Source organism: Leuresthes tenuis, unplaced genomic scaffold (genome assembly GCF_036924035.1).
Source record: "Leuresthes tenuis unplaced genomic scaffold, fLeuTen1.0.hap1 SCAF_17, whole genome shotgun sequence".
NCBI classification, from domain to species: Eukaryota; Metazoa; Chordata; class Actinopteri; order Atheriniformes; family Atherinopsidae; genus Leuresthes; species Leuresthes tenuis.
The window spans coordinates 18,812,306-18,826,095 of NW_027325371.1; the positions used below are offsets into that span (position 1 = coordinate 18,812,306).

At 37.6% G+C, this 13,790-nt stretch overlaps 1 protein-coding gene across 1 annotated transcript; it reads right to left on the reverse strand.

The window, feature by feature from the left end:
• Positions 1-5,464: 5,464 nt before the first annotated feature.
• On the reverse strand, positions 5,465-8,237 carry LOC140273145 (macrophage mannose receptor 1-like). The gene is made up of 3 exons (XM_072368663.1): positions 7,696-8,237; positions 6,034-6,326; positions 5,465-5,952 (listed from the first exon to the last, which is right to left on the reverse strand). Exons 1-3 carry the CDS (start codon positions 8,075-8,077, stop codon positions 5,758-5,760), a joined length of 870 nt encoding a protein of 289 aa, XP_072224764.1. The 5' UTR covers positions 8,078-8,237; the 3' UTR covers positions 5,465-5,757.
• Between the last annotated feature and the right edge of the window lie 5,553 nt (positions 8,238-13,790).

The following is a 13,790-nucleotide window of genomic DNA, read 5'->3' on the forward strand; positions in this document are numbered from 1 at the left end:
ATTAATTTTATGAAACTATGAAACAGTGTACAGCGTGTAATCTATGGTAAAGCCATCAGCTGCAGCTGAAAACGGCTACATATGCCTTAAGCACACAGCAAAACATACTGAAACATAAGACAGAGCCTTTCTCTGTGCACCAACATTTTTAACAGCTTAAATCTTAAAGGATGAAATATCAAATGGTTTCCTAAACTTAAATTAAGCGGATTTGTTTATTTCATTTAAAAACTACAAGATATTAAAACTATAATTGCTTACCAGACAGGTTTATTATGAGGATTTTTAATATTCTGATATTATTTTCATTGCCATTACTGCAATGATTATGATTATGGATATTTTTTGTTTTTATTTTTTCTGTATTTCATTAATCCATAAAGTTGTTTCAAAAAACATTCACACACAGTGTTTTGTGTCAGTGTTCTTTAAGATTTGTTTTTGCTTCTCTATTATGTGACACAAAATCTATTTATTACATTAGAAAAAAAAAATCTTTTCAGAAAGAGATTTCTTTGGATTTAACTTTATTAGGTCAAAATATGTTGATTATAACATGGGTGATATATAATTTAAAAGGATATCAAGTACATAACTGCTGAATATAACATGAGAAAGAAGCCATTCATCAACTGAACAAAAAACTAAACATTCAGTGAACAAAACTTGATCAAAACAAAAGATTCACAAAAAAAGAAAAATAAACTTTAAAATGTTGAAATAAGAAGTTTGCTGCTGTGGGGCCAAATACTTTGTGACATGAAAGCTCACAAAAATGCCACAATTCAGATATGCATGTTCTATTAAACTTTGTAATGAGACCAAAACTATAAGGAAAAAAAAATGGAAAAATTCCAACAAACTGTGGCTCACTTGTCCTCTTTCAAATGAAGTAAATCAAACACTTTTGATTTTTTTAAGACACCAACTCCCAACATGACATCCTGCATTCTTTCCATTTAAACTGGAGAGGTGACATTTTTCTTCTTGAATTTAATCTATTTTCAAACTTGGAATAAACCTCCAGCTTTGATGACATGCTTGATGAGATTAGAAAGATTTAATAAAAAAATTAAAAAATAAAAAAAGTAAATATATAGTAATAGTATATAGTAAAAACAGTAAAAAACAAGAGTCCAGCCACAGCCAACAGCCTGGTTTCATCAGAATCTGTCCATGTGATGAACTCAGAAATTCTCTTTTCATTTCTTCTTTAAATTCACTCCTGATGAATTTTCATAATGTTTGAAACAAAGAAAGTGAAAAACATTGTATGAACTAAAACTTCTTATTCTGATCTCTTAAACATAACTCAAAACCAAAAATAACTTGGTACATATATTTATTCAGACTGGGGAAGAGAGAGATGAATGAATTCTAGAAAGCAAAATGAATTCATTCAAGTTATTGGAGCAAAACAGATAAAATGGATCTCTTCAAAAGATTGTTAAGTTCTGCACAAGCCTGCTAATGATGCAATGATCTGAATCAGGTGATCTGAAGCAGGGAACCATCTAAAACCTGCAGGACAGCAGCCCTCAAGGACCGGATGTGAGTATCCCTACCTTACATGCTGGATGTGAATGTTGGATGATATGTACATGATCTTGAAGCTGACTTCACAGATCTATCAGTGCAGGATCCCCTGAGTTTTCAAGGACTTTTAGAAGCACATATTCTTGCTCAGGTATAGGCAGATATGACATATTGAAATAATCAAACTGACTAATGAAGACATCTAAGCTCTTTCTGAGACTAGACTAGTTTACTTTCATCTGCAAGTCAGAGAAGGAGAGGATGACTATTCTATAGCAGAAATTAATGCTGTCACTCTTGGAAAAACAACTGTACCACCTCCTCTAGAGTCTTTGCTGGAAGTTGATCTCAATCACTGATCAATTACAACTTGAGACAAATTCAGTAGTGTTTCAGTAATGTTTTAGCCTAAACATATCGTTGTCTCTAGATGCGTCTCAGTGATGGCACTGGAACAACAATGCTTACACTTTCCTCCCTACTTCTTGAAAACCTAACATTAGTCTTGGTAAAGGCACAACGGCCAATGATTCTTTTCAGTGTGTGCATTTCAGTATGTTGCATAGGAAAATGGTTTAAAACCTACTTCCCAAACAGAACATGAATCACTTTGACTATAATAATATCTATCACCGTGTTGTTTGGGATTTTTATGGATCTGTTGCTGTCCGTATACGGGGATATCTGAAAACAGAGTCCATCAGGTATGCGATGCAGATTTTCCTGTATAGTGTCACGTATACGGGCATATCACCGCATCGGATAGTACCGTATCTTTATGGTTTTAGTGCAGTGTGGGTACTTCTTTTCCACTCCATTCCTGCTATTAGTGTGTACATTATATACTAATAATGTCACTACTAGCCATAAACTAGGTATTTACACAGGCTGCCATTTATACAGTAATCTGTAACAGTACAACATATATGTGGAGGAGGGGGCGGCTGGTGTGTGACGGGGTGGCCATTGGGGGGGCTCCAAGACTTATGGCCCAGGGGCCTCATGCATTCTAAATACAGGCCTGCACACACAGTGACTCAGTTCTTTTCATGACTCTGCTGCTCACTCTCACCTCACAGGTGCTGCCACTCAGGTAATCAACAGATCTGCCCCAACGCTGCTGCTGCTGCTTCAGCCCACTCTCCTTCACTAAAACCACTTCTCACTACAGTATTACTATTTGATGATTCCACGGCAAGACTTCCCATTTGATAGTTGTTTTTTTGTTGTTTCAAACTGGAAAACAGACAAAGCACATATTCGTCAGCCAAAAGAGCAGTGGCTGAAAGTGATTTAACTTTTTGTTCATTTAGGACAGAGTAGGACTAATTCTGCAGAGAATCAAATTCAGCCACTTTAGAAGAAACACACAACCTATCTAACAAACTTCTCTTTTTTTCTGGTGGACTTCACATAGGTCTGCTTTGGTGTCTTTTTGTAAGGCCTACATTTTTGCCTGTGGGCTTCTGGAAGAAGTTCATAGGCTTTCAAAATAACAGACTTGACTGTATCATAGTATAGACTGTCTTAAAGAGGAAGTGTGTCTTACCATGGAGTTTACACTGCAAAAGAAGAGACCAGATGTCAGGTGGCCACTGCAAACCTTGAGCTATGCGTTCAAAAGCAGCAAAGTAGCAATCCACCTCGACCTCTCAGAATTCCGTTACCAAAACAACAAATTTAGTCACATGAAAGGTTCTGTTTTGTGAGGAATGGAGGAAGGAAATCCAACAGAACCACTAGATGCCGTACATCATACAAAGAATACCTTAACGTTAATACCACTAAGGTCGCATTAGAGCAAATATTGCTTCTCGTCTGCCCGGAGGCACCACCATCTCTTCTCTGGGGTTAATCAGGTGTGCTCCAGTTGCATGGGTTCTTCGGAAGGAGCGTATGTGGAATGAGGCTCAGGAGCAAGGGAAGGAAGAGGTAGATGCATAACCGTAGAGCATGATACTGGAGAAGAATGCCTGTCTTCTCCATTCTCACAAGGAGATGTTGGTGGTTATCTTTTTCCAGGATTTGTTGACAATATGAAAAGTATTTAGTAATACTAGTCTTATCCTGCAACATTAATGAGGACATGAAGGCTACTTTGCAGTAATTTACAAGGACTGATATTAGGTCATAAGATCAGAACAGCATGTTTGTTTTGATAATTTGTACTGAAAAGGTTGTTGTATTCTGCATGTTTATCTATGCTACATGTTGTCACCATGGTGTTTACTTTGGTGCCCTCTAGTGGCCAACAGTTATAAAACAGTCATTAAATGAACGAGACAGTTTCAGAGAGAGCATGTCGAGTGCTAATTTTGAGTTATCAAACCTGAGAGGAGGAAACTGCTTTTAACTTCCACAAAGATCACTTTAACTGAAAATCTGTTACCATTATAACTTACCGAATGGAGCCTAACTCTTAGCTGCCAGACTGACCTCAACAAACCCCAAGTATATCGTCTTCACATTCAAATATCAGTCATGATGGATTCATCCTCAGCTCAGAATTCAGTCTGTGTGTCTTCATGACTCTGTGGACATTAAAACCATTTCCCCTGTACTGAAACATGTAATGAACATTAGTACAATGAACGTGAATACATTAAGGATAAAAACATGTGAAGCCACAACACACTGCTCTAAGAATCATTTTTGATATTGTCATTTGTTGCTCTGATGGAAGCTTCGTATCATATTTATCATTTCATATAAAAGAACATGTGAATGTTTCAGAGAGAGGATGATTGTTGCACAGATGATGTAAAAAACTTTATAAACAGTATACAAGTAAGGTTTTTATTGTGGAAGCTCATTATGTCAACTGAACATCTCAATTGTAATGTTTACATTTACTAAGCTGAAATAATGACATAAACTAATGTTTATTGGTATTTATTTTTACCTGCTGGTAACATTAAGCCTTTGGTTATGAACTTATATAGGTAAAATGTTTTAAAATGTGTTCATGTTCCCAAATTTTCTTATGGAAACAATTGTCCAATCAGTGAAAGGTGACAGCAGAGAGGACTGATCATAATGGTACTGTTCACCTCTACATACATACATAGAAAGACAGTAACAATGGAAAAGAACATTCATGTAAATTGAATAAAAGTATGTTGAAGCTTTGTTTGGCTGAAGCACTGAATATAAGTATTCAGAAAATATAATAATGTGGTAATAGTACACTATATTGTTAGATCAGTACAATGTCTTGTTTAAACAGCGTTTTACTGAATTATGTCACATTGTTTTTTTTCCAATTTGGATTCAACTTTTGATTCTTTTGTTAATAATTTATACTGTTATGTGTGAGCACTTTTCTACACTTTATTGACATCACAGTCATTTAAGAGGAAAAAACTGTAAATATTCACTTTTACACAAGCTGAAAACATTAAATAATATTTTATGTATTTTCTCTACAACCTAGCACTAAATTAAAAAAGCTTCAAAACAGCTTCTTCTTTGTGTTAATTAGCTAAAAAAAAGTAGTTAATAGGTAATATTTTCTATGTAAAATCTTCATTCGAAAAGTAAAAGGTTAGATATTCTGGTTATATAAATTCAATTAGATAAATAATAGTACAATATGTCCCTCTTAACCGTAGCAGTAGACGAGTACTGTCATAAACTGGAAGAATTAAGCAAACAAACTCGTACAAATTTGTGTTTCAGTTCACTGCCAAAAGAAATGTTTTAAAAGGCATTGGTGTCATAGTTTACCCGGTTTTACCTAATGCTCCACATTTTAATGAAACCAGCAGATGTTCACCAATTTAAAGATATTTTCTAAAATCATCCAATGAGTAAAGGAGAAGAAAAGACTGTATTGATCCAGCACTGATCCGTTTTGCCAATCAAGCAGCAAATCTAAAGATTATTTGTTATCATCAATTATCTGTTAATACATTTGAGTGTATTTCCAAATATGGGAAATAGGGCTGTTATGCGGGTGATTTTATAAATAAAGGCTGTTCATTGTTGCTGGTTTTACTGGAATGAACACGCATGCCTGCTGTTACTGTAAGACTCCTGAGGGTGGCAGCAGAGGGCCATTTATCTGTTATTCTTTAAAAAAAAACAATAACACAAAGCAACAAGCACAAATAAACAGCCTTTACATATGAAACATCTGCAGAGATTCCAACAATGTGTCTAAACACCCGGTGCTGTTATTAACAGCAGGGAGAAGGAGGTGAAATATGAGCCCAGTGGCTTTCAAAAGTTTCCAGGCCTCTTGTAACAGAAGAAGTTCCTTCTCTCACTGCAGTTCCTGATCCCAAAGGAGGTGTTGCTGTTCTTCTCCAGGACGCCACACCTAAAAGCCGGGCATCTTGGAATATCGTGGTACTGCACCTGTTCTCCAGCCACCCAGAACCACTCATCACCCAGGAAACGCAGGCCCGTCCACACCTACCAACATTTATCAGAGAGATCCACATATGAACTCAGAGGATGAGTTGCTCAACAACACAGTGCAGAAAACTGTCCCACCTCATCAGTAGTAGCCTGTTGTGCTCTCTCTCGTGCGTAGTCGTGGTCATCTGCAGTGATGAGGGTGGCCAGGTCGTAGCTGTGCTTCCCGAGCACAGAGACTGCATTCTCTGAGCCTTCTCCCCCCAGAGACCTGCAGTGTTGTAATGCCTCCTCCCACGTCTTATTCTCCTTCACCAGAACCAGTGTTTCATCATAACAAATTAAATAACGTCTTTCCTGGCAGGAAATATCTCTCCATACTGCAGGTTTAAATGTGACAACACAATGTTCATGTTGAGGGTCATTTGGTTCTGCAAGAAACAGGAGTAAAATACAGATATGAATACTGAGATTAAATTATCTAGAAATGAGAACAAATAATTTATCAGTACCATGAGTGCCGTGATGGTGAGGTTAATCACTGCTTTTCAAAAGAGATTTCTAATAAATGGTCAGATTATAACCCATCATAAAAAAACCTAAAAGTAAGACAAGATAATTTGTTTCTTCTTTTTTTTTTTACTACAGTTGTGGGATGTAGCACCACTATCATATGAATTAATTTCCATATGAGCCCAGCAACGCACATGAATTTGTTGTCATGCTGAAGAAGTCATCAAAAATACACGAAAATGTGTGTTTCAGGGCTGGAAAACAAAGTCATGAAATGTAGTATCTCAGGCTCTGGACTCTCCAGGACAGTTTCAGGCCCGGGAACGTGCACAAGAACAATCAGAAGCACATAGTTTTAAGGTTAAAAAACTTTGCTAGTGTTGCTTTAAGGGGTAAGCCCAGTTCCTTTTAATCTCTATGAAATGAAGAAACATCAAAAGTTGTGTAGAGCTGCTGAATGAAGGCATGATATCAGTTTCCCCTTTAATTCTACAGACAGATATGTGAGCATCTATTCAGCAGGTTTTGTCTCTGGATAGATGAATGAGGTATTCACTACAAACCATAACTCTGTTACAGAGAGTTTAATACTCAATCCATATGAACTTGGTTTTCTCTTCCAGGTGATTTCAGGATAGTACAACAGAGCATCAAACTAAAACACTGAATATTCTGAGATGAAGACATGATCCATTGGACATCTACACAGATCAGTATTTGATAAACTAAATCAAATGTTTAAATGATTCGGTTAAAAATATTTTTTTGGGAAAGTTGCTAAAAGTTCACTCTTTTGGCCCAAATACAGTACAAACAGGTTTATACTCGTTGTACAACAGAGCTGTTACCATAAGCTTTAGAGCCACAATAAAGATTAATGGGAAACTACCAGGCTGAATTAAACTGAAACTATCAAAGGGCTCTCGTTCCCCTAATGTTATCATCCAAACTGTAACCATGGTCAGATTTTTGATCGTACCAAATATGTTGACATTTAACAGCACATGATCAGTTTGACAGATTTGTGTTGGTGACATAAATTATTGTATGAACATAACTTATAGTAGATAAAAGAAGGCTGAGGGCAACAATATAGAAGAAGTCCCACTTTTCTGAGCTAAGACTTGTCAGCTAAAACCAAGGGATTTCTTTTTGATCATCATGTACACTAACAGAAAAATAATTGAGGAACATGTCATGATAAAAAGAAACTGGTGGAAACTGTCAAAATCATTTTACTAAAAACCAGAGAACTTTCACACGATGAAATCAGTCAGTGCTGCTTACCACCAGCAGCCCAGCTGAAATAGTTTGCAGTCTCATCTCCTCTGGACCATTTCCAGGCAGCTGTCCCAACCTCTCTGTACAATCCTATCCAGCCCCAGAAATCAGCAAAGACCCGATTCTCTTCTTCATTTCTGATCGTGACCAGGTCAATGTGTTTCTCCCTGCAGAAAGACTTTGCTTCTTCCCAGGTCTTGCTTTCTTTATATTGTATGAAGTCTACAAGTGTGAGGCCTGATTGCTGCCCACAGACAGGAGGAAGGAGGAGCATCAGGGAGACAAAGCTGCAGATGTTCCTCATCATGTTTTTACTGAAGGACTTCCAGGTACCTGCAGTCACATTCAATTTCATGTTTAATGTTTCTGTCAGAGAAATATGCAACATATTTAGATAGAAAAGAGAAATGCTCCAATCTTCCTTGCCAGGGATTTAACACATTTAGTCTTCCCTCAGCTCCACAAAAGATTTGTTACAATATATTTTTTTTAAAGGGATGACACAGCAACGAGTACATTAGAATTATTTGCCTTTCTCCACACTGCAACAGGATCAGTTGGACTGAACAGAAACAGAAATATTTATATATACTGCTCCTTTAAAAGGTAACACAGCATCACAAATCTTTTTTCTCTTTGATTCTGTGTTAAACTTTTCCACAGTTTTTTCTAATAATCATGTCATTTAGTTTAACGTTTTCACATTATTACAAAAAGTCAGCCACTCATGGCTGTATGACAGTAAGAGCAGAAGATATCTGATAGAGAGCGAAGCTTGAAAAAAGTTACACTGAAAAATAGTATCAAAAGTTAGTTACGAAGACTGATAAAGACAGATTAAGAGGCTGCAGCACACACAGCAAGGGCAAACTTTATGAAAGACTGTATTCAACAATAGAGAGGTTTAATTTATTCAATAAAGAGAAATTGTAAACCCTGCTTGAACTGAACATTCTGTGATCAATAATCCAGCTGTTACACATGTGCACTAAAAATGTCAATAATTCCTCAACACATAATGAGAACAGAAATGGTCTGAAATTTGCTTTTTACTATAATCCGTCCTGTGTGTAAAAGCCCACAGCTCCAGCAGAGTCGGTTCCTTACCTCGCAGCAGAACTCAGCTCGACTAACTGGGACAACAGCTTTGGAACTCTTTCTCAAGTAATGACGCTTCTCTGTCAATGCTTTCAGTAAAATGAGTCAAGCCCTGCTCAGATGTATCACTCATGGACATTCAAAACATGATGCAAAACCTGGATTCTGTATTCAAAGTAACGCTGCCAACTATTTCAATTACTAAGCTGTAAGGCACCAACCCTACAATGATGGAGTCATATTGGTCAGGATATTGTTCATGAACAATATGCTGCAGTGTCATCATACCATGATTTTCACATATTTTATAGTTGGAACTTTGTGATTTGTTATAATTAGGTTGGCAATGAGGCTGCTTCAGGCTATTTTGAGCTCCTTTTGTTTTTTTCGCTCTCACCCATCTAAACAGTGAACAAATTCCTTGCTTCTGGAAGAGCGTATTTGAAGCTGGTCTTCACACTGCATGTCCACAGGAGTAGCTTTGGACATATTAAATCATATATAAGCATAAGCATAAGCATATAAAATATATAAGCATCAACGCAAATGAACAATTAGATAATAGGTAGATAAATTCAGATATGCTTTTCAAATCACAAACGGCAAAGACAGTTTTTATCAATTCAAATGACTTAATATGCTAGTTAAGCAAAAGTGCAAAATCCAATTCTTATGATTCAACAACACACTGTACTATTGTTATTACTCAATACTTTTAATCTGAATGAATTCAATTCAGTTTTATTTATATAGCATCAAATTACAACGAATGTCATGTCAACGCACTTCAATAATACAATCCAATTCAAGCCAATTGGAGTCCAATTCATTGCATCATAATTCAATCAAATCCACTTAATTACATTCAAAATTAGTCCTATTCATACATACAGAGACAATTCAAAAATAATCTATTAGCTAAGGAAGCCAACAGATTGCACCGAAACTGTCCAATTTCCCGTCCTGAGCGTGCCTGTGGCGACTGTGGAAAGGAACGACTCCCTTTTAACAGGAAGAAACCTCTGGCAGAACCAGACTCAGGAAGGGTGGCCATCCGCCTCTACCAGCTGGGGTTTGAGAGGACAGAAAAGAAGGAACAACAAACACCATTCAAAGGATACCTGTTGAGACAGGGAAGCACAAGTTAGTAACAACAATAATGCCAAATGTACATAATGTCATATGAGAAATTAAACGGGGCAAAAAAAGAGAGCAAAGTGAGGAAAGGTTTGACATAAGAATACATCACCCCAATTAAACTTTTCCATTAGGATTGTCTTACTATGTGAGTAGAGGTGAGTAGCACCATCATGATTAGTCATCTCTTATATGTGACACCCTTTAGTTGATTATATAATCAATAATAATAATAATATCACATCAGTCTGGGGCTGAAACCTAAACAATAATTATTTCAGACCTCCAAACTTAAATCCTGATTAACAGAGCAGAGGTTCCTATCATGCAGTGCTAACACAAACCTTACTAACCGAGTTAGCAACATTACTATCAAAACCATAAATGGAACTCAAACCCATGATAGTTTAGTGGAGAGTGTGAAGAACGGGAAACTCACATGGAAGGAGCTCTGGAGCACAGAGTCAGATTGACTACCTCATCATCAAATGACGTCCTGTGTTTAGAGAATTTGATTGTCAGTGAGGCTGGTTGCCACTGGGCTGAACTGTTTTGTTTATCGGGCTGTCACGAGTAAAGTTATTGCTGCTGGAAGTACAGATTTGAATTTGTTTTTCAAACATGTCCACAGATGGCAACACAATGGGAAAATAAGAACAATGCTTCTTTGGCATTGATTGATTGAAATTACCCAGCAATATTATTATTATTATTATTATAATCATCATCATAGAGCAGGTCCCAAGGAGAAGAGAAAGCAAGTTGTTGAGCAGGTTCATAGACAGGACGAAATGTTAAGGGGTACAAAGGCAGTGACTCAGGCTAAGCAGGGACGGTGGTTGAACTGGGAAGGTGGAGAGAACAAAAAGCTTAGTTGGAATGGGCTGTGGAGTATGGAGGAAAGGAGTATTAGAGTTTTGATATTGGCAACATATGATATAACAGATGATTGGGAGCTGCAGGTAGATTTAGGAGGAAAGCTTGTTGTTCCCCAGGAAATAGCCTCTACAAACCTAAGGCCTGATATAGTCTTGTGGTCTAGGAGTAGAAAGAGAGTCTATTTCATAGAGCTGACTGTTCCTTGGGAGGACTTAGAAGCTAAGGTATGTAGAGTTAGGGACAGAAGCAGATTAGCGAGGATGGAAAGTTAGGATCTGTCCAGTGGAAGTAGCATGTTGGATTTGTTGCAAAATCTGCTGTTTAACGGTTTCCTGTAGAAGTCAATCACCGTTTCCTTTGTCTTTTATTGATGCATCAATGTTAAAACAGCATCTTACTCATGACTGCTCTGACGCATGACTTTTTCATTTCAGATTCATCTTCTAATTATTTTCCGGATCGTTTAATTTGTTGTTAGGTCATTAAAACATCTTGCTTTTACTTCACAGTCATTTGAGATGAAGGAAACATCGTAAATAACATTTTACAAGCTGAAAAAAAATGCTGTTTTATACGCTTTTCAAATATAAACAGATGTATCAGATTTTAAAAAAGCTCATAACAGCTACTGATTATCATTGATAATCATTTAGTGTGACGGGTTAGATGGGCAATTCTTTTTTTTTTGTCAAGAATCAGAATTCATTCACAACTATGATGATATGATTCTTAACAAGTTTTGTGCAGATTTTTCACACATTTCTTCCAGCTCCTGAACTAGTGTACATATTAGTCATGTTGGAGATGCAGCATGAAACATAAAATAAAAAAAAAAGGAATGATGAAAATGCATGTGATTGAAAAAGTGGAGCAGTACAAACTGGTGTAAATTGAAAACCGAGTGATAAATGATCAAGTAACTTGATTAATTCCAAGTTGAATCGGTTAAAACAGTCATTATGTAATGAGAACAGACCCATACTATATTTCATCCTTTACTCAATTTGTAATTCGTGTTTATTTTTCTAATAAGAAACCTCTCATTCACTTCAAGTAAGTGTCCTCTGAGCTGGCAGAAACATAGAATAATAAACGTAAACTAAGTCATAAAAAGAAAGGCGGCATCTATAACCCAGACATGTGTCTTGCGTATGAATTTGATTATTTGATATTGTCGAGTAATCTTTCACAGCACCCATCTGGCTTTTAAAGCCAGTTTTCCTTTGTGTTTACAGTTTTGCTGCGAATTAGGTAGGAGTGGGAGATGATGGATTTTTACTGACATTTACTGTTTTTAAAGCATCAAGCATCGTTGCTTCTTTAACATCAGAGGAGAAAAAAAAGAGATCACTGACCGGCTACCCTGTTTAAGAAGTGGGCTAACATTATCAAGGGCCTCATGGTCCCGTTAGCATTAAATGTCTGCTCTGTGGGTGATCTTCTCTTTTATTCAAACAGGAAGTCCAAACACTGCTTCATGATTATGTCTTTATACTTCTTGTATGGAAGATTATACTTCCTTTTCAGAAATGAGTTCACTGTGATTGTTGTTTTTGCTGTAACAACTTAATAAAACAAGAGCAGATTTTTTTTCTTAGACTATTGATAGATTGGGGGATCTTTTGGAATATAAAAAGTAGAAATGTAAGTTTGTGGGCTCGTGTGCTTTTAAGGAATACATGAATGAAATAAAAAAAGTTATCCTTGCTCTATTTAACAAACCAGACCTGAACACAGCAGTACTCACCTCAGGCCACAGCTACATGGAAAACAGCTTTGAGGCTCTGCTTCAGGTAATGATGCATCCCTGTTGGTACACTTAGGACAAAGACCACTGACCAATCACAGGACTGCACCAAACCTGACTGGATCTGCAGAGTAACCAACCATCTACATCATTCACTGAGCTGGAAGTTACCACCCTGTAAGTTCTGCTTTGCATCTTTTCTTTAGTCTTCTGTGATTTCCATATTACGATGGGTCAGAGCAAGATGCACTTCTTGGATATCAAGTTAAAAAAATTCCCCGGAGTCAGACCTGAGGAGGAACTCACTGGCGAGTCCCCAGTGGCTGAGACTCGGCTACAAGGACTCACCACCTGTGGGGAAATTCGGAGGTCTAGATGTGTTGATTCCTGGGATCACAAACTGGCTCCTAGGACTATTGGAACATCCTTATCTGATGGGGAAAGAGCCTGAGCCCTTCTTTTTTTTTTCTTTTCTTTTTTCCCCCCTTGTCCTGTTCAGCATTATGGCAGCAGAATTGTAGTCTGAATACCTTTGATGCCAAACAGATTTGCTTTGCCAAGGGAAGTTTTGTAAAAAAAGCTCCCCTTGATGCCCATTTATTTATTTCTGTTGACAATATGTGACATGTAATAGAACTGAACCGGACCGGGGGACAAGGAAAGAAGAAGAGGAAAGAAGAGGAAACAGAACAAAAATAGAAACAAAAACCAGACAACCAGCTGCTACACCTGTAAAAAACAAAACAGACAACAATCCATGGCCTCTGAGGGGAATCCAGCCTTAGCGCCACCAGGAGCACCTGAAAGCAGACAAGCAGAGAAAAAACAAACACACAAACAAACAAAAACAAGCACAAGAAGCGGTAATCGCATACAACACAGCTGTGGATATAGATGACCTGAGACGACATGATAATACATCAACTGCTTAGCGAGCATGCTACTGGGGTAATAAATGTGTGTGTGTGTGTGTGTGTGTGAGAGAACATGCAACACCCATGGCACAGGACCTACATGATAACCGTGCTTAGTTATGAGTGTATAAGTGTACAGAGCCACAATCCACAGCCCCCCCAAGCAATCAGAAGCAGGCAGAGAGGGCCACACGACCCAGGCCACCAGCAGCCCCCACGGAGCACAGAACCCAGGAAGCCCACCGCAGGGACAACCACGCATCCACCCAGAAGACTGCAGAGGAAGCCCCCGGACAGAGCCCCCATAAGCATAGGGCAGAGGCCCT

Bases quoted from the DNA above. Each gene is read 5' to 3' on its own strand.
- LOC140273145 (XM_072368663.1), bottom strand. From the start codon at position 8,077: ATGTTGCATATTTCTCTGACAGAAACATTAAACATGAAATTGAATGTG. The intron at 6,327-7,695 runs GTAAGCAGCACT...TGTTTCTTGCAG, and splicing joins TTTCAGCTGGGCTGCTGGTG to AACCAAATGACCCTCAACAT. The intron at 5,953-6,033 runs GTGGGACAGTTT...AAATGTTGGTAG, and splicing joins AACAGGCTACTACTGATGAG to GTGTGGACGGGCCTGCGTTT.